Source organism: Odocoileus virginianus, chromosome 34, assembly GCF_023699985.2.
Source record: "Odocoileus virginianus isolate 20LAN1187 ecotype Illinois chromosome 34, Ovbor_1.2, whole genome shotgun sequence".
NCBI classification, from domain to species: domain Eukaryota; kingdom Metazoa; phylum Chordata; class Mammalia; order Artiodactyla; family Cervidae; genus Odocoileus; species Odocoileus virginianus.
Window position 1 is genome coordinate 27,892,264 of NC_069707.1, and position 26,406 is coordinate 27,918,669.

General features: G+C 34.2%; 1 protein-coding gene across 9 annotated transcripts in view; it reads left to right on the plus strand.

The window, feature by feature from the left end:
• The window catches only part of BCLAF1 (BCL2 associated transcription factor 1), a 29,730-nt gene extending 4,873 nt beyond the window's left edge, over window positions 1-24,857 (plus strand). Inside the window, exons 2-13 of one of the 9 annotated variants that reach the window (XM_020881094.2) lie at window positions 2,758-2,848; window positions 4,514-4,627; window positions 5,432-6,337; window positions 7,567-8,232; window positions 8,385-8,554; window positions 10,883-10,988; window positions 12,032-12,116; window positions 14,534-14,709; window positions 15,843-16,023; window positions 17,090-17,236; window positions 23,375-23,587; window positions 23,742-24,857. In XM_020881094.2, the coding sequence (XP_020736753.1) occupies window positions 4,524-4,627; window positions 5,432-6,337; window positions 7,567-8,232; window positions 8,385-8,554; window positions 10,883-10,988; window positions 12,032-12,116; window positions 14,534-14,709; window positions 15,843-16,023; window positions 17,090-17,236; window positions 23,375-23,587; window positions 23,742-23,747 (2,760 nt within the window). In that variant the 5' untranslated portion in view covers window positions 2,758-2,848; window positions 4,514-4,523 and the 3' untranslated portion in view covers window positions 23,748-24,857. Of the gene's footprint in view, window positions 1-2,757; window positions 2,849-4,513; window positions 4,628-5,425; window positions 6,338-7,566; window positions 8,233-8,384; window positions 8,555-10,882; window positions 10,989-12,031; window positions 12,117-14,533; window positions 14,710-14,842; window positions 15,005-15,842; window positions 16,024-17,089; window positions 17,237-23,374; window positions 23,588-23,741 lie in introns of those variants that run through there. The other 8 variants (XM_070461481.1, XM_020881093.2, XM_070461480.1 and 5 more) reach the window with 8 other exon arrangements.
• The last annotated feature ends 1,549 nt before the right edge of the window (window positions 24,858-26,406 follow it).

Here is a 26,406-nt window from a genome sequence, read left to right on the forward strand (position 1 = left end):
AATAAGATGGTGACACTTCCCTAATCAGACCGTCTAGGACCTTCCCATTATGGTTAGAATAAAATCTCGACTCGACTCTGGCCTCTTTGTTAGATGCTATTTGATTTAGTCCTTTCCTGTCTCCTGCCTTATCTTGTACCCTCTCGTTGATCACAGTACCTCAGCCTTCTTACAAGTTTGTCTTGAACTGGTTAAGTTTGTGTCCTTTGCCTAGAATGCTTTTCTTGGACCTTTGCAATGTTCCTTCTCTTTAACTTAACTGTTACCTCTATAAAAATGGTTCAAGGACCCACTGTAGTAGTCCTCCTCTCCATCTCTTGACATCACTTTGTATTCTTTGGTTTCTCTCTTCCGCTAGCTTGAACATAAGCTCCAACAGAGAAGGGAACTTAGTGTCTCACATACAGTGCTGTATTTCCTACAGTAGTAGTGTCTGGCTTCTGATAGTCTCCTTTGTTTAAATTCATATGAATTATGATAGCTTAAATTCATCTGAAAGGTGGGGTTAAATATGTAGCTTATGAAATTATGAGGATTAAATGAGATAATTTTATTTAAAGTCACCTAGCACAGTTCTTGGCACATGTTTGACGTTTAGTTTAATTTCCAGTAATTTGTTTATTTCTAGTTCCTCTCTAGTTGTTTTTTGCAGGGTAGGGATCTGTCATGTCTCCCGTAATATATAACAGTGCTTTGTGTATAGACTTTCATTTAAAAAAGAAAAAAGGCAAGCTGATTACAGTCTTTGTACTATCTTAAATATTTACATAGTATTAAATGTTAATTTGTAATGTATATTATATATTATTAAATGTATTATGTGTCATATTTTATATATGATCATTGAATTCTTGGTATGGATGCTTGAATATATTCTTCGATCATGAACAAGAAGGTACATCTGCTAGGCTAACAGCCCCTCTTTCCTCACTTTGCTATGTCTAGCATATATTTTCTTGGTACTTCAGAAATCATGACTTGGAGTAAAGAGAGATTTGGCAATTGGTTCTTCTTTGGATACACAGAAACTAAAATAAGCCTTTTAGAATTGTTTGGGGTAAGTGTTGGCTAAAATGAGCCTTTTATCACTTCCAGCAGTGAATCAGTAGTATTGGACTTCTTGGTTAGAATAAAGTTTCATAACAACCTATCAGTTTAAAAGATGAGAGTTTTTCTCTGCCCACTTGGGGGAATCTACTGTTTTTAAAACTAAACATAGGAGTACTTTAGAAATCTTTTTGTTAATGTATCCATGATCTTTTGTTTTTGCGAATTTCTGTTTTGCGGTATTTCCCCTACTTGCTAGGTTCCTATTCCTTCTTCCTATCTTAAAAATCAAATAATTCCCTTAGCTGTAAGGCCATGTATATTTAGGGGACATGTTCTTGTTTTACCAGTTTAATCTTATTTCTTCTACTTTATGTTTTCCTTTTTATTACATTTTTTCATTGGATCGATAATTTGATAAGACAGATTTTCATATTAACATGAGTTTTTTCCCCCATTTAAACTGGTTTATGAATTCCTTGAGTATAGTCACGTACAATCTTGTATTGTTTAGTTTCTGATCCCCTCGTATTTTTTACCATGCTTTGTACATAGCTGATAATTGTGCTAAGTCGTTTCACTCATTTATGACTCTGTGACCCCATGAACTGTAGCCCTCCAGACTCCTCTGTCCATGGGGTTCTCCAGGTAGGAATACTAGAATAGGTTGCTATGTGGTCCTCCGGGGGATCTTCCTGACCTAGGGAACAAACCCACGTCTCTTGTGTCTCCTGCATTGCAGGCGGGTTCTTTACCACTAGCACCACCTGGGAAGCCCCATAATTTATAATAACTGAATTTTATTCATAATGCTAAGCATTTCAGTAAATACTGAAACTGGTTAATACTTTGTGTATAACTTAAATTTATTTGCATAGTAATGTAAATTAGTTTAGGAAGAGCTCTGGCTTCCAGTTGATACTTGTTTCATTTACTGGCTGTTTTCTTTTTTTTTGGAACAGCTGTGTGTGTGTATATATATATATATATATATAAAAATACTTTTAGACACAAAATTATTAGAGTTACTATGATGGCTGTTACATTAATTTTAAAAATCAGCTCCAAATGAAACTGAATATATGAAAGGAAGTGGTCAGGAGAAAACAAGATAAATAACATTAAAGGAAACTCATACCATAGTTCTTATAAACTGTAGTATTATGAATACCAACTGTAGATGGTAGTAGTAGCCTGCCAGGCTCTTCTGTCCATGGGATTCTCCAGGCAAGAATACTGTAGTGGTTTGCAGTTTCCTTCTCCAGGGGATGTTCCTGACCCAGGGATCGAACCCAGGTCTCCTGCATTGCAGGCAGATTCTTTACCGACTGAGCTGTGAGGGAAACCCCTACTGTAGATACATAATATGTTTTGATATACCAAGATGGCCTGTCACGCTAACCACTTTGGAATTTTCTGATAGGGTGACAGTATAGCTTCTGTTTTCTAAAGCCCAGATTGCTAAAATTAGAACTCAAGTGTTCGAATTAAAGGTGCTGTAGTTTCACAATGCACTGCTGCATTCTAATTAAAATAAAAGTTAAATTTCTTTAAGTTTTTATGGTTAAAAACTTATTTCCTGATTCAGTATCCTGTTGCTGAAATACTTAGTGCCTTTATTAAGAGTTTATTGTGGTGCTGAGTGGTAATATGTTGTAAATAGTGGATTTTTTTTACCATAATTCAATTTTTTTTTTTTATCTTTGCTAGGAATTTAATTTCTCAGAACATTCTCTCCAGGAAGAATCTTACAGTATCTCAACGACTTCAGTTGACTGCTTGATCCTGCATAAAACCCAAGGTAGATGATTAGTTTTTCTAGTCTGCAGTTTGGACTTTTTAAAGAAAATGTGACTTCTGAACTTAATGATTTAGACTGATTACACGTGATATGGTCTGAAACTTTTGTTATGGTGACTTGTATGAAGTAAGCCAGATTTTAAAAGTTTTTAGGGAAAAGATTCTCTTCTGTTTCTAGGTTGTGTATCTGCTTTTACTTGTATAAACACGTCTACTTAAAGATTCAGAATACACAGTTATTCAAAAATAATCAGGACAAAATAGCTCTGCTTATTTAACTTATCCCTATGCATACAAGAAGAGTTCCATAACTTTTCCCCCCTTACATGGGTGTCAAAGTAATTGTTTGATTGCTTATTATGTGCTAAAAATTGTTTAAAGAATATTACATGTATCAACTCATTTAATCCTCAGTACAACTTTGAGGAAGGTACTGTATTTATATCTTAACTCACTTGGAATTAAGAGTGAGAGAAGATGTAGCTGGTGTTTGTCTCTTTGAAGACAGTTGTGTTTTATTTTGGAATAAATATTTATTTGAAACCCATTGAATTTGTCATTTATGTGGCTTTTTTGGTGAGGAACTCTTCAGACATCATTGCCTCCTCTAGTTCATCTCAGTACTTTTCAAAAACTGTTTCATAATATTGAGCAAAGTCTAATTAGATCAAAATGGTTTAAATACATGGCAGTTGCAGGCTATTAGGAAAGTTTAGTGAGTTGATTTTTTTGGAAAAAATACTTATTTTGTGGAAGTTAGTGAAAATTCGAAAATAGTTGTAGCAGGAATAAACTTGGGAGATGTATAGGTTTAATTTTGTAAAGAGTAGATCTTATAAATCAGTTAGTCTTGTCACTGATTTCCATGAGGTCTGATTATTGCAATAGATACTAGCTAGTATTTAGAAAAGTTAGAATATTGGTGTACAAGTTCTCTTTTTCTTGCAGTCCCAATCTCTTCTTGGAGCAATCTCTTTAGTTTCTTTTATCCTTTTCCATCTTTTCACCAGAAAGCTATAGGGTGAACTAGGCATTGTCACATAAGTCCATTTTTATTCTACAGTTATGACTATTGAAAGCAGAGCTGTGGGCTCCAGCTGTTCAGAGACTTAGTGACCTTTATTCTACTAGGAGACTTATCCATCACCATTCCAAGCAGTATTGTATACATGGAGTGGTCAATTTAGTCCCATTTCAAAGCCATAAAACACTTAATGATGACAGCTGGGTGGGTTTACTCTGTTTTCTAATATTATGTCATTTGTATTTTCTTTTCAGGTTTGTTATCTATAATACTCTGATATTATTTATCTTTTTTACAGGAGAGTTAGGCATTTGTATTGGGCATGGAATAACATCTAACGTACTGCTGCAGTCTGATGTCATTGCTCTTTCTGACTTCTGCAGCTGCTGGCTTTTTTTGGATTGAGGCACATAAGTGGAAAAGTCCATAGAAATCTTCTGTTGTGTCTTTACAATACCTGCCATGCAGGTGAAAATACAGTTTTAGTTAGGGATAATTGACTTAGTACTCAATTGAATAATGATGGGTAATATCCTTTGAGAAACTTAGTTTTATAAATTTAATTTGTATCTGAAGATAAGTAATATAAACTGCTTCTCTTGCATTGTGATTTTAACCTTTTTTGCCCTTTCATTTGCCTAGGAGAAAAGAAATGGGTCGCTCCAATTCTAGATCACATTCTTCAAGATCAAAGTCTAGATCACAGTCTAGTTCTCGATCAAGATCAAGATCACACTCAAGGAAGAAGAGATACAGGTGAATTACTGTGCTTTTACCTCTTTAAATAATAATCATTCCAGCTAATAGTTACCGATTGCTTACACAGGCAGAAGGCTAAATTCATTAACATGTTTTAGTCTCCAAGAACCCTGTGAGTGGATCTGTTGTTTAGAATTAGTTGACTGGGGAAACTTTGAATGAATTTCCTGCAGATAAAGGGGAACTGTTGTAATGTTAAGAGATGAATTGGATAATGTAAGAATTATTTGGCAGTAAACAATCTTTGCATGTTATTTCATAGTTTCTTGTTTCTGACTCTGAGGTCTCAACAAGTTTAATCTTTTATATAAATATGATTGACTCTGGTTGTTTTTCTTTAAATGGTAATACATACTTAGCATGGAAAATAGAAACTACAAGTTAAAAATAAATGACCATAATGTCATTATGAATTAGTTTCTGATTTTTCTTTAGTATTTTTCATGGCCTAACTTTTTATTACATATGCATTTAGCCAGTGGTATTTCACTAGTGAATATTCTTCCATGGCATTACATATTCTTTTGACATTACCACTTTAAGTGCCTGCATAAATGTAATTTGTTAGTGTGTCTTATTGTTGGATGTCAGTTTTTCCCCCATTTTCTCGATATATACCTTAGAATTGAGATGTTCTTCATTGAAAATAGTCACCTTTTACTTTTATATAAATGAGGGTTTTCTAAAAAAAAAAAAAAATTTTTATTTTGACAACTTATTTGCATAATATATTCAGTCAGAATGGTACAATGGAATAGTTTATTTTTCTTTCATTGATATTTATTTCATTTTTAGTTCCAGGTCTCGTTCCAGGACGTATTCAAGATCTCGTAGTAGAGATCGAATTTATTCTAGAGATTATCGTCGAGATTACAGAAATAACAGAGGAATGAGACGACCTTATGGGTACAGAGGAAGGGGTAGAGGGTATTATCAAGGAGGAGGAGGTAGATATCATCGAGGTGGATATAGACCTGTTTGGAATAGAAGACACTCTAGGAGTCCTCGACGAGGTCGTTCACGCTCCAGGAGTCCAAAAAGAAGATCCGTTTCTTCTCAAAGATCCCGAAGCAGATCTCGCAGATCATATAGGTCCTCTAGGTCTCCACGATCATCCTCTTCTCGTTCTTCGTCCCCTTATAGCAAGTCTCCTGTCTCTAAAAGACGAGGGTCTCAGGAAAAACAAACCAAAAAAGCTGAAGGGGAACCTCAAGAAGAGAGTCCTTTGAAAAATAAATCACAGGAGGAACCGAAAGATACATTTGAACACGACCCATCTGAATCTATTGATGAATTTAATAAATCCTCGGCCACATCTGGTGATATTTGGCCTGGCCTTTCAGCTTATGATAATAGCCCCAGGTCGCCCCATAGTCCTTCACCGATTGCTACACCACCGAGTCAGAGCTCATCTTGCTCTGACGCCCCCATGCTCAGTACAGTGCACTCTGCAAAAAACACCCCCTCTCAGCACTCACATTCCATTCAGCATAGTCCTGAAAGGTCTGGGTCTGGTTCTGTTGGAAATGGATCAAGTAGATACAGCCCTTCTCAGAATAGTCCAATTCATCACATACCTTCACGAAGAAGCCCTGCAAAGACAATCACACCACAGAATGCTCCAAGAGATGAGGCTAGGGGACGGTCCTCATTTTATCCTGATGGTGGAGATCAGGAAACTGCAAAGACAGGAAAATTCTTAAAAAGGTAAGAGTTAAGAGAATTTAGGTCATAATAGTAATATTTCTCTGAATTCTGTTCAGATGTATGTTTTCAAATTGCATTGTGATGTGTATTTGAGTATTTTTACTCTTTTTAAAAAATAATTCCAAGTTGATTGTAAAGTGTTTTAATGTTTATGAAGCTAATTCATACTCTTCATTTCATCCATTTTTTAAGTGCAGAATTAAGAATGTAAATGAGAAGTTGAGTAGCATAAAGCATAACTAATGGTTAACCTGTAAAAATTGTAAAAGCTTACAGAGATGAATTTTACAAGTGTTAAAGCATTGAAAGCTTATTTTGTCGTCTTCATCATTATAATGTGACCTACATAAAATAATGCAGTTATATATTCTTGTGTGGTAGTATAAATAGTCCAGCTGCCAATTTTTAATAAACCTGACTGTAGAAAAGATAATAAATGGTATTTCTTAGTGACTCTAGTAACATTTCAGAGAGATGCTTGGTCTAAATGCTAATTTTAAGCATTGCTAAAGGTTCCTTAATGAAAATGGATTGCTAAGGTAATGTGGTTGGTTTTAAGTGAGGAAATACAGCAAGCTTGCTGTTTATGGTTTAGTGCTTCCCAACCTAAAATTAATTTTTTATTGAATTGATATGTAGTTTCTACTTAATATTGCCAGAAATCATTTTCTACTGAAAAGTATATACATGAATTATTTTGTGATTTAGATAGAATAGTAGTATCTAATATTAACTACATTGAAGTCCACTTTTTTGAACTCTTATTTATATTAGTAAATATGTTAAAGAGTGAAATTTTGAGTGTAATCATAAGTAGAATTCAAATAGATAAATATATTAAATAGATAAGTATATTTTAAGTGTCAAATAGATAAGTGTATTACAAATAAGTTTTTGGTGGTTCTTAGTCTCAAAAATTAAGCTCTGAAAATTTGGATTTGTTAGTGTAGAATTGTGAACTATCAGTAAATAGAACAAGTTTTTGAGAATGGCTTTACTTTTTTTAAACTTCAGAAGTCTTAATATGTGCATTTATTTAAAAACTCAACACAAGCTTCATGGATGCTTTTAATGGTTTCTATAAGTGGAATATGAAAAAAAGCAATTTTCAGTAGGGTTTTTTTCCTCTTATTACTGGCCCTGTGATATTGGGAAGCACAGTTAAGTATGTAAGTGGTCCAGAATGAATGCAATCCAGAGTTACCATCCTCTTCTTTGCTTATTCACAGGTTCACAGATGAAGAGTCTAGAGTATTCCTGCTTGATAGGGGTAATACCAGGGATAAAGAGGCTTCAAAGGAGAAAGGATCAGAGAAAGGGAGGGCAGAGGGAGAATGGGAAGATCAGGAAGTTCTAGATTACTTCAGTGATAAAGAATCTGGAAAACAAAAGTTTAATGATTCAGAAGGGGATGACACAGAGGAGACAGAGGATTATAGACAGTTCAGGAAGTCAGTTCTTGCAGATCAGGGTAAAAATTTTGCTACTACGTCTCACCGGAATACTGAGGAGGAAGGACCCAAGTACAAGTCCAAAGTTTCATTGAAAGGCAATAGAGAAAGTGATGGATTTAGAGAAGAAAAAAATTACAAACTTAAAGAGACTGGATATGTAGTGGAAAGGCCTAGCACTGCAAAAGATAAGCACAAGGAAGACGACAAAAATTCTGAGAGAATAACAGTAAAGAAAGAAACTCAGTCACCTGAGCAGGTAAAGTCTGAAAAGCTCAAAGACCTCTTTGATTACAGTCCCCCTCTACACAAGAATCTGGATGCACGAGAAAAGTCTACCTTCAGAGAAGAGAGCCCACTTAGGATCAAAATGATAGCCAGTGATTCTCATCGTCCTGAAGTCAAGCTCAAAATGGCACCTGTTCCTCTTGATGATTCTAACAGGTAATCCACATTGCTCCCCAATAAATAATCTGTGGGTGGTTAGTTAATAATCCAGTTAATTATCTTATTTTCTGACCATTCTTCCCATTTTCATATTCAAACCAATGGTATATTTTGTTTGTATGTGTCTGTCTGTTACCGATATGCTCCAGACCTGCTTCCTTGACTAAAGACAGACTGCTTGCTAGTACACTTGTCCATTCTGTCAAGAAGGAGCAAGAATTCCGATCCATCTTTGACCACATTAAGTTGCCACAGGCCAGCAAAAGCACATCTGAGTCATTTATTCAACACATTGTGTCCTTGGTTCATCATGTTAAAGGTATGTTTAGTATCGTGAATTATATTTTTCTTGCAAGTAAAAAAAAATTAACAGCTATGCATAATAATAACATACCCTAGGGCTCTATGTAGACTCTATTAAAATTTTGTATAAATAGCACTTCATAAATGAGATATGTCTTGTTAACATTAACACCTATTTAAGAAAGTGATTTTTAATATTTAATAAGTGTAAGTAAAATTAAAACATACCCTGAAAATCTGTATGATGATAAAAAATGATACAGATTTATACAGTGTTGAAAGTCTTTTTGAAATGTGCCATAATACTGTCTTTGAAGTTCAGAGTGCTTGCAGATTATCTTTGATTGCATTCATAAGACTTGTATTAATGTACTCTTGGTATAGATTTATAACAAAATGGTGCAATGTTGTTACTATTATGAAGAATCTCTTTTTAACCTTTAAAGAAACTTGAAACCAGTGGGGAGGGGAAAACAATATTTCTGTGTTAATTTTGTATTACTTAATTTGTTAAAATATTTTACTTTTTTATATGATAAATCAGAAAACTTTTATTAGGATTTTTAAAGGGGGAAAAAAGTTCAAGAAATTTAAAAGTATGCTAGGTAAGTAGTGATAATGTGAGTAGTGAATGACTAAGGATAATAATGACGACATTCCTTGAGGTCCTGGGGATGATGAAGGATCTTCTTTTCAACTGAAGTAGTGATGTTCTCTTTTCACCAGTGTCTAATTTTGGTTCCAGAGTTACTAATAATTTTCAAAGATTTTAGCTTGTGACTTTTTGGGCAAATAGATGTTATTATTTTGTTTTTGTGTTTGAAAGGGAGTTTACCTTGACATAGGTTTCTTACCCAGGAATCTCCGTGGCTGTTGCTCTGAAAAGCCGTTTTTGAAAAGTTTGTCTTTGGACCTGAGAACAACTCATAGCTGAAACTTGTCACTCAGGAATTCTTCATGCACTTATTTAAAAATAGTGAAGAGTTAATGAATTTCTTTTTTACTGTAGTTATTTAAACATAGTAACAAAAGAGTTTTGCTGTTTGTCTATAACTAGGTTTATGAACCAATTTGTGACCATATTAATGTGGTGCATAGAATATGAAGCATTAACATTTTTTCTTTTTTCACTTTTTTTTTTTTACCTGTCTCTACATTTTACAATTTATTGCTGAATTTTGAGATCAGGTTTTGATAAATTTTTCCTTTTTCCTTTTCTTTTTTTTTTTTTTTTTAAAGAAAAGAACTGTAGTTATGTTTCATTATTGGTATTGTGCAACCGATCTGAACAGCTCTTACTTCCTATAGAGCTGAAAATGCCCAGTGATGTTTTCTTTTTCATTGTAACTAGGTCCTGGAATATGTTTTGAAATGGCAAATCCATGTTTCAAAGTAAAATAGCTGTTGAAAGATACAGGCAAAGTTGAATCTTCTGTCTTCCTGGCAAAAATGGCATAAAAACTGAGTTTCTAGCTCAAATTCCTGGGTTTCATGGAATTATGATTGAGGCACTACCCTGGTAGTGGCCATTTCAAGTTTTAATGATTGGTTATGAGACATGTGCTGGATATTGGGCGGTAAGTTGACACAGATGTATGTTGACCTGTTAAGCAGATAGCTTGCTTCGTAATGTAACGTTTCATGACTTTATACGTCTTTTCTATATTACATCAACAGCATATTTTGAAATGGTTTAAAAAAGAATTGGTGTTGATATTACTAATTTTAAAATTGTTAAAAGACAAGACAGTAATATCAAATGTACTGTCAGGTTTGCCAAGATGCCAGATTTTTGGAGTAATTAGTGTTAATTGATGTAAAAAATATTTTTCCAATTGAAGTGCCAGTATTCAGTTTTTTCTTAAATCCAGGTTTTGTTAACTACATAGTTATTGCCGAAATAATTTTATTAGTTTATTAAAACAAGCTTTGCAAGTTATTTTAGTATTTTTTGTTTTCTGCAAATGATTACTTGAAGTTAGCTTCATTGGTTCATATTGGCAAGGTTTAAGGACATTCACGTATTGTTGCTTTTTGTTTATTTGAGGAAGTGTAGTGTGTTATTGAAATTGAATTAGAGACTCTTGATTTAGCATATTTATTGTTCTTGGATTATATGTAATATTGACAGAGACCTGTGAGGAACTTTGCATCAGTTAGCTGTTGAGGTACAAGAAGTTACATGGGTCAGGGTAGGAGTTCTTTCTAACACTTGATTCTCTTCTACTAGGTGTCTTGAGTATTTTTATTTTCTATTCACCTGCTATATGCCCTTCTGTCTCAATTGAAAATTCCTCTTAAGGTAAAGGTAACTAATTGGGCAGTGTTTCTCCTAAATCAACAGAGCAATACTTCAAATCATCTTCAATGACCCTAAACGAGAGGTTCACGTCGTATCAGAAAGCCACTGAAGAACATAGTGCCAGGCAAAAGAGCCCTGAGATACACAGGTATGTGTGCTGGGCATGTGAAAGTGTTGTTTTGCTAGGAAGACACTGTTAGACAAGTTCATGTTGAAGCTATAGATAAGATACATGAAACTATATGGGTATCATGACTCAAATGAAAGTTTGTAATTTACAGTTTCTTTTTAATTTTCAGTTTATTTGGTTAAAACTGGTTGTTAGAACTTAAAATACTCTTATCACTTCCCAGTATGGAATTAAATAGTTACCAATTTGTCTTTTGGGAGGGGGTTGGATGCCTAGAGTAAGTAAACCTTAAATTTTATTCACTTCCAGTACGTTTGTAAAATAAAAATGCTTGGTGAGATAAAATTGTTCCTTGTGAAAAGATCATGAGTTTGAAGTCAGATAGTTATGTTCAATTCCTTGTTCTCACTTAATTGCATTGTGATAAAAATGTTATTTAATCTCTGAATGTTTGTTTTTTTTCCATCTACAAAATAAGAATAACAAATAAAATATCCTGTTTTGCAGGATGATGGTGACAGTTAGTATTAATTGTAAAGTATCTAATTCAGTGCTTAATACATAGTAGGTATGGTTTTGGTGGTCACTGCTGAAGAGGCACTGAGAAGACTCAACTGACAGTAGCTTAAGAAGGCAAGGAGAGGCACAGAGTAAAACTAGAGATACTGAATGTGTAAAAAGATCGGAGATCACTTAAGAATGAATAATCCTACTTGTGTATTTGTTGATACTGATGTATTATAATCATATGCTGATACTTACATGATAATATTCATTTTAATCAAAAAAGTTTCTTTTTTGATGATTAAAGTAAGCTTGATATCTTAAAAGATCAGGCTTCATTTGTAGATGAATAATTGGAGGCATTTTAATTTATTTTTAATAAATTTTTATTTCTTAATTATCTATTAGGAATTAGATTAATAAACTTGTTATACTAAATTTAGTCAACTGGGAGAGAAACAACTGTCTGGTATTCCCTTTACAAAAATGGACAAATTTTAGGAATTTGTGGAATCATAAAATCAGTGTGACTACAATAGACTTTATTTTACATTAAGGAGAATTGACATCTCTCCAAGTGCCCTGAGGAAGCATACCCGTTTAGCAGGGGAAGAGAGAGTTTTTAAAGAAGAAAATCAAAAGGTATGTTTTGAACGCACTTTTTCTTTTCCATGTTAACTTCTGGCTAGTTAATGATATTGTTCTAATAAGCAGTTTGTCTAGGCAAAATGTTTATAGACATCATCTATTTATAACTTGTAAATGTATTATATCTGTGGTAGTGTGTATCTAGTGTTTCTTCCTAGAAAAAAATTAAGCTCACCCTTTACTATATGTTAAACCTAGAATAACTATTTTAAATGCTGATGAAAGGAGAAAAGTATTTCTAAGAAAAAGGCAAAGAATCAGTGAGTAGACAGGAAAATTATAACAGCAAAGATAAACATTATATAAAGGTTTCTGTTAGAGGTGAAATGGGTGATCCAGAATAAATATTCCTTGATTTATGTGTGCCTAAATTAGTATCTTTAGGTTCTTCAAAGAGAGAACAAGAAGTAATCGCCATGCTACTGGGTGTTTTTGATCTGGACTAGGAAATAAGCATTCTAAAAACTGGTTTACAAATGAACACTTGCAGTAAAAACTGTGTTACTATTGGAATATTTGTAGATTTGGGGGAAGAACGCTTTTAAACTTGAGAAAGGAGCCTGAATGCCTGGCGTTGGGGTAGGGGGCTCTCTAAGAATGGAAGTCAGCCCTTAAGGGGGCTCTGTGTCATGGTAATTCGAAACTGATACTGTCTAGGCACGTTAGTCTATGACAGGCCATAACATTTCTAGTTGAAATGTGGAGCAAGGTTAAAAGGGAGCAACTGTCTGTTGTAATGAAAAGGTTACGGACTTGGAGCAGTTATTACTTGGTTCCAATCGTGGCCATTACTGAGTACTATCTTGATAATAGGAATGTGATTAGCTTTTTGGATGTCGGTTTTCTAATAAGAAAAATGAGAATACATCTGTTTTGCAGAATTGAATAACTGGGCTGTTATGATAACACTGGCACTTTTATTACTAGAAGCTGTTACTAAGGGTTTTCATTTATAAGCTTTTTAATTAGGCATGCTGTTAATTTATTAAATAAGAAATTTAGAGCTTAGAAAGTTGTTTCTTTGCATGGGGTACATTGATGGTAAAGCAGATTCTGAGAAGTGAATGCTAATTTTGGCTTCTATTTTCAATATCTTGGGTTCAATGTTGGTTAATTTTGTTTTGCCCACAATTTACTGTATTCTTATACTCTGACAGAGTGAGTGTCTTTCTTCTCTCTTCATTATTCAGACCAGATTTTGACCTAGAGGAGGGAAAATAGTGATAACTAATGGAAGGATAAGAGGAAAAGACATTGCTTTTTATCCTTTATCTTCCTATCTGAATGAACAATTAACATACATGTAATAGTGTATAGTTTACATATATAGTTTGATGTTTACAAAGTACTTCCACCTACACTGTTACCCATGGGCTTGGCAATAGCATATTACTAGGTGAATAGGAAGGTTTTTGCTCTTGATTAGGTTTTTCTCATAACTGTGGGAGCAAATAGGTGAGTAGTTGATACCATTTGGACATATACTTCCAGTTTTAGGAATGTTTATGAACATTGTAGCTAGACTTCCCAGAGTAAGTACTTCTTATTGTTGAATACTAGCAAGGATGTCCACATTGCTTAGCATCTTACTGATGTATAATTTTTCTTCATTCCTAGATGCCTCTTTCCATCTTCCTAAATTATATAGTATTTGAAAAAGCAATGGAACAAGAAGGAGGTGAATTGTGACCCAGTTAAACTAATGTCCGTTGCAATACCTGAATTGAGAAAGGGCAGTATATGGCCCAGATACTGAGTACAGGATTGGGAATGAATCTTTCTGGCTTTGTTTCTACCCTTGTTCAACCTCAGTTGGTTTCATTAATCATATTATGTTTGCATGTTATGGAAAATACAGAATATTTAACTTTTAAAGTGATATTTATTGGGTTGGTCAACTAATTTGGGAAGAACTTGGTGATAATGAGGCTTAAATAATGAGAACCATTTACTCTAGGATCCCTTAACTTTACTGTCAGATGGCTATACCCACAACTGAGTATAATCTCTATCATTGTTAAAGTATATAAAAAGCTGTTTCAAAAGATGAGAGCTAATTAGCGAGGATGTACCGAGTGGAAAAATAATATCATTTTACTTTATGAAAGCTTATTATGGATTGTTTTGTACAGAAACCTATGACGTTTTGAGGACAGTTAGCTTTTAATTCCTTCTCCAGTCCCGTTGTACTTGTGTTCACAAGTGTTTAGTGAAAACAGCAAGTACGTTTTTAAACAAAAACTTAAGTATGGAAGTAGTATGTTATATTCATTCTTTTCTGCTACTAAAATGTCAGCTTAGAAACTGGCAAAAAAAAAAAAACTGGTTTTTTTTTATATATATATATACATATTTCTTTTTTTTCCCCTATAGTTTCCCTGAAATCTGTATTTTATATCTGTCTTTTATAGGGAGATAAAAAATTAAGATGTGATTCTGCTGATCTTCGGCATGACATAGATCGTCGGAGAAAAGAAAGAAGTAAAGAACGGGGGGATTCCAAGGGCTCCAGGGAATCCAGTGGATCAAGAAAGCAGGAAAAAACTCCAAAAGATTACAAGGAATACAAATCTTACAAAGATGACAGGTAATTGTTAAAACTGTCGGAGTTAGGTTTTAGCTTCTAATTAGCCTTTAATAATTGTCAGCTTAATTGCTTTCAATTTTGACTGTGTAATCGAATGTTTAAATTTAAACAATTAAAATTATTTGTTTTACAGCAAAAATGTATTTGTCTTTTACACGGCTTATGGTGGATGAGGACAAAAACTTTGGAATAGCAAGCTAACACTGAAAAAAAAATGACAAATTAATGTGTCCTATTATCCAGGCTACATCAGGAGGTTGGACTTCAATGCAGTGCATTTCTAGAAACAGTTTGTGTAAGAACTTTGGTTCGTTATGCTTGATTCCGCACTTTTTCAACTCATAACACCCAGAGTACAAGAATTTTAAACTGATGTCTAGTGGTTTAACATGGGAGAGATGGGGGGAGGAAGGACTAGTTTTTTGAAATAGCAATGTGTATTAGGCTTTCAAAGTAATGTTTCCATGGATTCTGTTAGAAGTGGTAAGAGTTATCGCAGGTATGACCTTTGTGGGTATTGCAGTAGAATCATGTATTGATCATGATAGAGTCAAGTAAATAATAGGAATACTAAGTATCATAGATAATCGTTTTTCTTGCTGTTCATTAGGTGAATGGTGGTAATTTTACTTGTGTTTTTTTAATTTATGATTAATTTTAATTTACTGGTATTTATAATGTCATATGCTTTTTATTTCAATAACGGAGTTATGGCCCAAACCTATCAACTGTTTTTACCCAGGGTTGTACAAACTGCAGTCATTTTGAAACATGGCCTTAAGGACATTCATACTTTTTCCTACTCTTCCCTTCCTTTCCTTTAAAAAAAAAAAAAAAAAAAAAGTTAAAAATGTTGAAGAACTGAACTTTATATTCTTGAAGTTTCCAGACTGCTAGTTTCTAACTGGCAGGTCATAGCATGTTTTCCAGTAGTGATATAAAACAAATATTGGAGGAGAATGGAAACAGACTATGGCAAAGTTGAACACCCAATCATTTTAGTTTCATGATAATTTTAATAGGGGATAGTTTCTTTGACTTGAAAAATATCCCTCTTATTGTAAGATACAGCAGGGTCTTTCTTAATCTTTTTTTAAAAATAGCACATTTTTCTTGTTTCTTTTATTTTTCAGTAAACATAAAAGTAGAGAGCAAGATCATTCTCGATCTTCATCCTCTTCAGCATCACCTTCTTCTCCTAGTTCTCGAGAAGAAAAGGAGAGTAAGAAGGAAAGAGAAGAAGAATTTAAAACGCACCATGAGCTGAAAGAATACTCAGGCTTTGCAGGAGTTAGCAGACCACGAGGAACCTTTGTAAGTAATAAAATTATTTTCTGTCTTTGACAGAACTTTACTTTAGAGCACTGTACATAAGGAAAGGAAGATATATGATGATTTAGTCATTGTTGTGTGACTCATTACTCCTATAGTCTTTAAAATAGTATTTGATATATCTTCATTAAGAAATGCCATTTGGGAGAGTGAGGAGGAGCTGGAGCTGGGATGATAACCTCCTTTGTATAGAAAGTAAAAAATCCACGTTTTTGCCTGATTTTGAAAGTATGCCATTTTGAGATTTAGAAACATCTCTATAACTTACTAACTTTGGAATCAATAGCTGTGCAATGTGCTTAGAGACCCAAGAGTCAAAGGCAGTTAATGATTTAGATCCATTTCTTTAATCACTTTTTTATTAATAAGAACATGTCTTGAAACAAAAAAAATCCATGTTTGTATTAACAATTATTTTCATTTTTGCCTATTCAGGTTCTTTTTTATATGTGTGTTAGTCATAGAAATTACATGAGTTTTTATCCTACCTAGTATATATATTATTATTCCCATGTTTCCATAAATTCTTACAATTGTAATTTTAATGACTTCATAGTAGTGCATCTTCTTGACTAATTTCTAGGTTCAGATTTCTAACTTGAGCTAGTATCCAGTTAGTTGTTAGTAGGGTTTATTAATTAGATCATTTGGGAAAGAGAAGAGCTTTGCATATGGTGGTAGATGTGGTTAACGCTTCGGACTCCTGTGTAATTCAAAGAAATTAGACACTCTTGGCTAGTAAAAGGGAAAAAACCCAACTTTTTAAAGTTTAAACTATTTAAAAATTTTAGTTTAGGCTGTGAAGAAAGTGCAGTGTTCTGACAACTTAGGTTGACTGTGCATTTCTTCTTAACCTATTCAGCTTTCAATAGGCAGAATTTTTTCCCTCCTTTCTAGTATAAAATGAGCACCCTTCCCATCCTCAGTGGCTGTGAAGTTGAGATTCAGGGAAGAAATTAGGGAATGTTTTTTGTTACTGCAGTAAAATTAGAGTTTGCATGTAACTTAATACCTTTTGATTTCATTACTAAACAACTTTGTTAATCAGTTTCGAATTAGAGGCAGAGGAAGAGCCAGAGGAGTTTTTGCTGGGACAAATACTGGTCCAAACAACTCAAATACTACTTTTCAAAAGAGACCGAAGGAAGAGGAATGGGATCCAGAATATACCCCAAAGAGCAAGAAGTACTTCTTGGTGGGTGTTAGAAATCTCTGTTTATTTGGTTTGCATTAATTTTCAAAGCATACTGGATGAATACATTTGAGTACAGGCATCCACTACTATGAGAAGATTTACTATAATATAGGAAACTTTTAAAATAAATCATTACCCAGATGATTTGAAGTTTTGAACATGTGGGTCCCTTTAGTCCTGTTTATACCTTATTGATATTACCTATGGACTGGTCAGGGTAAAGTAAAAATATACCTGATTTGATAGTCACATTCAGAGAAAAACATTAAATTGTTTCATATCTGTCTATAAGACGGTAAAGTTAAGAAGATAAATCATTAAGATTTCCCTTTCATCACTGCAGCTGTGTGTTTAATTGAAAGACAAGGAGAAGAATTCTTCCACAGTGCATGTAATTAAGGTTTTCAGGAGGCTGTTAACTTTTATTGGAGTAAAAGGAAGATGAAAAATTACATTATGGGAAAATTGCTAGATATACATTAATTTGATGCTTCCTTGTGATGCTCTTCTTTCTGAAGTAGTTTGTAAGGGATGAAGCTAGAGGAGGTGGGTCCTGAAAGATTCTCTAAGTAATGATGGAAATTTTTTGCACTTTGGCACGTTAGAAGAGGGTTTATCTTCCATTATAGAAACTTAAGGAAATACCAAAACTATTAACAGAATATTCATTTTTGTCATAGCTTTTCAGGGAAGTCATGTTTTAGAGATTATTTCTGAAGTCTAGTTGTTTTGTTGAAGCAAGGAGGAAAATAGTGCTGAGTTTTTAGAAATGTGTCTTTTGTTTGACTTTTTATGAGTATATTTGAATAAAGCTGAATGTCCAAGCCATCTGCCAACATAGACTATATAGTTGTATTCTGAACTAGATCTATATTTTGGTTGAAGAATGGGCATTGTGGTTGTTTCAAAAATTAATTTCCATTTGCCTCTTTTTTGGAGTACTTTAATGACCAAGAGTCTAGAAAAGTTAAATTTTTATAGAGTACATTATGCATAATGTTTCCACAATTTATGCTCCTTTGAGGAGAAATTTATGCTTGACTTGACAATCTCTGGAAAGTGAAAGGTGTTTTATTCAGTTACAGAAAGTTTAAAAGATATTTCACTTTTAATATAGGAATTTATGAATTAATACACTGCTATTTATGCTATGGATGGAAAGATACATAGGATTTCAATTCTTGGCTTAAGAGACTGATACTGGAGAACATTCTAAATACATATGGTAGATGTCCTCCCAAGGAAGAGTGGATTACTGCAAAGGAGATACTGATGAAGAAAGACTTTGTAGAGGAGTTTGGATTGAATCATAAGCTTGGAAGATGAGCAGGTGTGCTGTAAAAAAGCAAGAGTGAGACATCCTAATATAGAGAACTCCAGTGCTCATATGGCTAGATGATTGTTATAAGTTTGGGAAAATGAAGAAGCAGGAGCCAAATTGTGGAAGATAATACTTGAGTAAATTTGGATGTTAAGCAGAGTTTGGAAAAACATGGCTGTGACAAACAGATCTGAGAAATAATTGAGTGTCTGAGCGACTAGTTTTGAAAAATGTTAAAGCCACATTTATGAAGGCTTATTCAGGGACCCTCTAGTTTGGTGTTGGTAGTGAGAAGAAAGGATATTGCAAGCACAGGGAATACAGAGGAAAGCAGCTCATTTGAGGTGAAGGTTAATTTAAGTTCTGTTACAGAAGTGCCCAAGACATAATAAGTGGAAATGTGCAGTGTAGGTAGTTGCTAATGCAGAACTAGAGAGAAAAAAATCTAGATGCCATCATACAGTCACAAAACCACAGTAATATCACCGAGTCAGAAGAGAAGAGATTAAAAGGCCAGCCTTTCAAAGGTGTGGGTGAGGAGCAAGTGCTTGTAAAACTGCCAGATAGTAAAACAAGTGTAAAAGCACAGAAAGTTAAGGAAATGAGAGGTGAACAAGTTAAATAATTGTTTAACACTTAAAACATTTTACAAATATTTAATTTCGTGGCTCAGAGGGTAAAAGAAGCTGCCTGCAATGCATGAGACCTAGGTTTGATCCCTGGGTTGGGAAGATTCCCTGGAGAAGGGAATGGCTACCCACTCAGTGTTCTTGACTGAAGAGTCCCATGGATGAAGGAGCCTGGTGGGCTACAGTCCATGGGGTTGCAAAGACACGACTGAGTGACCAGCACTTTCACTTTGACTTTTCTATGACATTCTCTCTAGTATCATAGTTTTTGTCTTAAATTGGGACATAATTTTGATTAGTGTGTAATTAGGCTTTAGTTAACACAAATCAAGATGAGTGTTACTTAACATTTTGTTCTGTACTATATTTTAAAATCTTCATTTCTGTATAAGACATACGTGTGCATTTGTCACAGGCTAGTGCTCACTAGAAGTAAAATTAATGTCACATTTCTTATATATAAATTAGTTCCCCAAATTAATTATTTTGGTTCTTAATTAATGAGCCATTGGAATGACAGCTTTGGTTTCTACATGTGTATTTCAATTTATGGATAGTCTGCAAAGGTATTTTTCAGTGATGAGACTAGAAATACAAAAATTTTTTTAAAATTCAGAATGAAGTTGAAAGCTATAGATTCCTCTAGGTTTTTTTCAGAATAATTAATAAGCATGGACATTCTGTCCCTAGTAATGAAACATTTAATACTTAGTAATAATAATGGATAATATTTACTGAGCATTTTGCTTGGCACCATTCTTAAGTGTTTTGAACTGAAAGTGAAAGTTGCTTATTTTCAGGCTTCTAAAGTCATTTTGAGGTAGGACCATTATTCAGTTTGTACAGATGAAAAACACAGAGGTAAAGAGATTGAGCAGCTTGACCAAAGGTGTGCAGCCAGAAGGAGTGGGGTTAGGATTTGAACCCATGCCTTGGGGTCCAAAGGTTCTTAACAGGCTTTATCATTTTTCCTCTAGTCCTTGGTAACAGTTATTGCATTCTTATCTGAAATTTCCCTTCTCTAAACTTTGAGTTATGCAAAGATAATGTTTTCAATAATAAATATTTCAGGAAAGATAGTAGTCTTTAGAACCTGAGATTCTGAAGAGGGATTGAGAGTATTTGTAGAGTTGGAGCAAATGGGAAAGTACTGAAATGGGTAAGTTACCTGTGTTAATGTCATCTGAGGAAGAGAAAATTCCTTGTGGGGACAGAGATTTGCATTGGAACTTTAGTAAATTAACTCTTTTGAAACTTGATCATTCTGTAGAGAAGAGAAGACGATTCAGAAGGTTTTGGTTCTAATATGGCCTTCTTTGTTAACATATTTTTTTTTGAACTGGAGTTTTCCTTTAATAATTTTACTTATTTTTGACTATGCTGTGTCTTTGCTGCTGCTCATGCTTTTTCTCTGGTTGTGATGTTCAGACTTTTCATTGCAGTGGCTTCTCTTGTTGCATACCACGGGTTCTAGGGCCTGTGAGCTCAGTAGATGTGGTTTCTGGGCTCTAGTGCACAGGCTTATACTAGTTGTGATGCACGGGCTTAGTTAGCCATAGCACTTGGGATCATCCTGGATCAAGGATCGAACCTATCTCCTGCATTGGCAGGTGTATTCTTTGAGCCACCAGGGAAGGCCTCAGTTAACATGTTTTTGATTATATATTGTAAATATCTCAAGTCCCCTTTATCTTCTGTAGTTAGTCTACAGTAAGACTGATATCTTGGATGTAAGAATTTGAGGATTAAGACTCAGTGTGCTTTAGGGACCTCCCTGGTGGTACAATTGTTAAGACTCCGTGCCTCCACTGTAGAGGGCATGGGTTCCATCCCTGGTCGGGGAAGCAATATTCTGCATGCCACTTGTCCAGAAAAGAAAAAGAACTAGTATGCTTAGCATCAAAGTGTCACTTCGGTAGCTGCTGGGATATCCTTTGAAAAACACAGTGTGATGATGTAGCTGTTGTTTAGTCTTCAGATTATTGTGTAAGATGATTGTGTATTTAAAAGTGTTTGCTAGCCTAACTCTAGTGTTTAGCTTTGTTACTGCTTTTCCCGTTTTAGCTCTTGGCTACCTCATTTAGTAATCATTTACTGTTACCATGATTCCTGGGAAGCTTACTCTGAGGATGATGGGCATAAGGGGCATTGGAAGAGATTGGCCCTGTGGCTTTGGGCAAGTTACTCAGTTTCTCTGTGCCTCGATTTCTTTATTCCTAAAGTGGAGTTAGTAACAGTATTTTACAGTTGTTGTGAGGATTAGATGAGTGAGTGAGTATATAGAAAATGCTGAGACCAATGCCTCATTCTTAGAAATAAGCACCATGTAAGCATTATTATCACCACCTCTGAGCGCTTGCTTGTCAGGCACCGGGCTGGGCACTTTTTACAGATCATTTGTGTTCCATTAAGCCTATCTTTGTTTTTTTAAAATGAGGAAGTCAAGTTCACTCAGTTTCTGCTAAGATTTAAATCCATATCTCTGGCTTCAAAACGCATTTGCTTCTTCTTACAAATTCATGGGATACTGTGTAAACACCACAAACAAAAAGCATAAACTCTATAGTTGTGCTGATAACAAAAAGGAGCCTGAAATTACGTCATTGTATGTACATATTATTTTGAGTGGCAAACTATTTTAAAATAGTTAATTTGGGATTTACAGTTAAACTTTGACGTACTGAAATGGTACATTTTTGATAGTTCCTAAGTTCATTTTTTGAAGCTTGCATACCTCTAGCTGGTCATCTTTCACTGTTTTGATAAAGCTAGATTTAATTAGAAAAGAAATTGGTGAGGACTCTTTCACACTGTCTGTTAATTACATGTGTGAACTTTTTAAGTCATGTAGGAGGGTGAGCTGTATTATGTGAATATGCACAAAGGCACATTCTTTGTTTTGAAAAGGTGCTTAGTTATGTATTTTTAAAAAGTTGAGTGAGTTTTAGACAGTTGGTCAATATCAGTACTCTATAAGTTATGCAGCTATGTTTGTATTATACCTGTTGTCTCATAAAGGGGCATCATTCCCATTTTTTGTAGGTTAGGTACAAACTTAAAAAGTTTGTTTGAGATGGGCAGCAGTTACATTACTAGGGGAACTTTTCATTCTTTGTTTTGTTCTTTGGGATGTAATGCTCATCCGCTACTGCTGCTGCTAAGTCACGTCAGTTGTGTCCGGCTCTGTGTGACCCCATAGACGGCAGCCCACCAGGCTCCCGTCCCTGGGATTCTCCAGGCAAGAATACTGGAGTGGGTTGCCATTTCCAATTTTAGTATATGTGCTGCCCCAGCGAGCACTGCCATTTCCTTCTCCATTGCATGAAAGTGAAAAGTGAAAGTGAAGTCGCTCAGTCATGTCTGAACCCATGGACTGTAGCCTACCAGGCTCCTCTGCCCCTGGGATTTCCCAGGCAAGAGTACTGGAGTGGGGTGCCATTGCCTTCTCCTAATGCTCATCTACTCATACACAAAGCCAAGTACTTTTCACTTTTTCAGATTGCTTTGGCTAATGGAATAATTTGTAATTCGGGAACAATCTATTTGGATGCAGTTAATGAAACATTAAGGTTGGGATGTAATAGCTGCAGAATTTTAGGTTAGTGAACAAGAAATAACTTGAGGTATTACCCTCGGGATCATTCCATCTTGATTTGACTTGTGCCCTTGCCAAGAAGATTAATAGGTAATACACATTAATTTAGATGTATCTCAATAGGATTTTTAAAAGTCTGTAGCTATATGTAAGAGATCCTTCTTACCACCTATTTTATTTAGTAAATGTTATTGATAATGTTGTAATGACATTTTTATACTTTGTTATGTACTTGTGACTGAGGTAATTTTGGGGGGAAAATATCAGTTACATTATCTCACCTATGCATAGTAGATTGAAATAATGGAAAGCAGAACAATAAAAATTTTGATAACTGGCAGTAATTTAGCAGTTGAGATTCTTCAGAAAACTGGGCAGCTCTCAAATGCTTGGGTTACTAAGCATGTGATTATTTACTTTCATGATGCAGCATGTTTTTGTTGAAAAGCTCAGTTTTATTGGTTTTGTGTGTTTTAGAACAGTACCCACCTCATATACCCAATTTTCAGAAGATTTATACAATAACACGATTGGGGATGTAATCATATTCCTTACAAGAAAGACATTTCTTTCTTTCTTTAACCTTTCTGTAGCATGATGACAGAGATGATGGTGTGGATTATTGGGCCAAAAGAGGAAGAGGTCGTGGTACTTTTCAACGTGGCAGAGGGCGCTTTAACTTCAAAAAGTCAGGTAGCAGTCCAAAGTGGACTCATGACAAATACCAAGGGGACGGGATTGTTGAAGATGAAGAAGAGACCATGGAAAATAATGAAGAAAAGAAGGACAGACGCAAAGAAGAAAAGGTAGAAATTTTCAACTTGTTAGTGGTTCTGACATGTTCTTTTGTGTGAGTTTGTTGGGCCAGTTATTTTGATTTTTAGATACAGTGATTATTTTGAATTATTTTCACTCTTCATATCTTTGCTAATCTTTATTTTCTTTTTTTTTTTTTTTTAGGAATAGGGAATCTGAAGTAAGATTGCAACAGAGAACAGAACTTGCACCCACCATTTTTTTTTACATGATTTTTGTTTTCAAATAAGAATGTAAGCATTTTACTTAAATTTTACTGTTTGCAAGTAGTCTAGAGAAATTTTGTTTTGAATCTTCAAATATCTTGAAAAATAGTAGACTGTATGTTGAAAATTGTACTGAAATAAAGTAGAAAATTGTTACGTACCATATTTGTAACTATCAACTTTTAAAAAAAATATACTTTTACTGTTTTTGTTACATGCATTGTAATTCTGCTTTGTCTATAAGATATGGTTAAGTACAGCTCTGTGAAAGTTCTGATTCTCTCCCCTCCCTGTTTGTGTTAATGTTTATTCTGAAGTAAACGTTAGCTCTACATACAAATCCCTGAAGAGGAATTGTCTATAGAGACCACACTAATTATTTTAACTGGTTGCATCTGTTTAACATTCTCCTTAACTCAAACACACTACATTGTAGGGTGACTAATTTTTGAAATGTACCATGGAAAAAGTTGTTATTTTGGTAAACTAAGCTAATTTAACATCTCATCAAATGTTTAAGATGGAAAAAGAAGCTTTGCCAATAGCTCAAAAGTACTAGCTGTTAAAAGTTAAATTGAAAAGTATGGAAAAAATTTTTTCTTAAACTGAAAGCAAGCAATGGACTATAAAAAACATTTTTAGGAGCCTTTACCATTTGCATTCAAAATTCAATGTTCTCTGTTTTCTTTTAGTTTGAGTCATGGTCTTTAGATATCAGTTCTTTGAGAGAGGAAACTGGTTTGTAATAGTACGAACAAAACCCCCATTCCTACTGAACGTCTTACTTAAAAAAGAAAAACAGAACAAAGCCTATAATTCTGATATTGGTATGGAAGAGGATTATTCTGCAGAATAACTTGATAAGGTTAAAAAGATGTGTACCTGACGTCATATCTCACATACTTATTTGAGCTTTTAGACAGCTGAATCACTAGTTCATAGTTTAACCATAAGGAATAATAGGCAAACAGAATATATTGCTCATTAGTAGTATTTTAAGGAACTTGTTTTCCAAATGTCACCAATAAAAAGATTTGACAGGAAGTTTGTCACAGCATTGATCTACCTTGGTTTTTTTTTTTTCCCCCACTATTTCATTTTCAGTTTGTAAAATGGGTTTTTCTTTTTCTTCCCAAGGGTTCTGTTCTTCAGGAAGATAATCTTTCAAATGTGAATTGCCTTTATGTTTATGATATCTCTTAGAAGGAATGAAAATCGGAAATAGTAAAATTTCAGTGCTAAGTCTGCTCTGTGAGCATAATATAAAAGTAGTCAAATTTCATTTTGTTAATTCAGCAACTGAATTAGTTATATTTGTTTGCATTAAAAGATAATGATTATTGTGTTAATGTAAACTTAAGCATTTTACGTGTATGGCTTGTTCATACTCACTGATGATTTGGGATGCTTCTGGCACCTTGATTGCAGTCAGAGGCTTTTACCTAACAGCTATATGAGGGAAAAATAGAAAAACAAAATTCAACAAATGTGATGTTCGTAGCCCTAAAATCCTTAAGCATTGCATGATTTCTCTTATTTTGTTTTTCCGAAATTGTTTGAGCAGAAAGGAAACACTGTAAAAACAAGTATATGTAGCATTGATCAGGACATAACTAATATTCTCCTAGTCGGCATAGCACGTAATTACATGCTAAAGCACCATGGATTTGATTTCCAACACAGGAAAATTTTCACGACCATTTTATTTTATACAAATAAATTTAGCTTTTATTTTAACAGTTATTACTTGGTTAGATACTGAATCTCTGTGCATGACTATAAATGTGCAGTTTTGCTTTTCCACATAAGAGAAGTGGAAAGGGGAATTTACTCAGAAATTACTTAATAGGGAGTAGGAATAAAGCTACCTAAGTCCTATCAGCAGGTTACAAGTTCAAGTGCATTGCTTTAACCCACATGTACTCATATTTGGTTACTTGTATTAAATAAAATTGAGAGGAAGAGTATCCTGTTAGAATATAGTGGGAAGGGGGATTGTGAAAACACTTCAGTAGAATGCCATTGCGGCTGTTATCTTTGTTTTAGAGCCAAGCATACAAAGAAGCCTGTGATATCTTTCAACCACAGTTCAACTCTACACTTAATGACATGTTATAAAAGCTGAATGGTTGCTCTTGGTAAGGATATTTGTTTACAAGTGCCAGAAAATAGTAGCTGTTTGATAACCTGCATTAATACATTTCCTTTTGCTTAAGAGAAGGAAAATAAAAATAACCAAAGGATATTTCTAGAAAGGATTAAGAAAGCTGTTTAAGGCCATGACTCAGTCTTTAGCTGTGTACACTTTTCAACATCCTAGAAATTTTAATATAAAAAGCAAAATTTGTTTTTCCTACTGCAGCCTACTTTTGGGAATTACATTTTTCCCTTTTGTCACAGTTAAAATCAAGTGTTGGGAATTCAATTACAATTTGAGTAAAAATATACCCAATAAGAATGAATGTAGATGGCTAAACGATTCTTACTCAGTGTGATGTATAATGCAACAGGGACCCTTGTAAATTGTCATATGCCAATAAAATGTCATAAGTGGTAATAGCTGTTGTTTGTTTACCTGATTTTGAGACTGTGTCTGTGTCTGT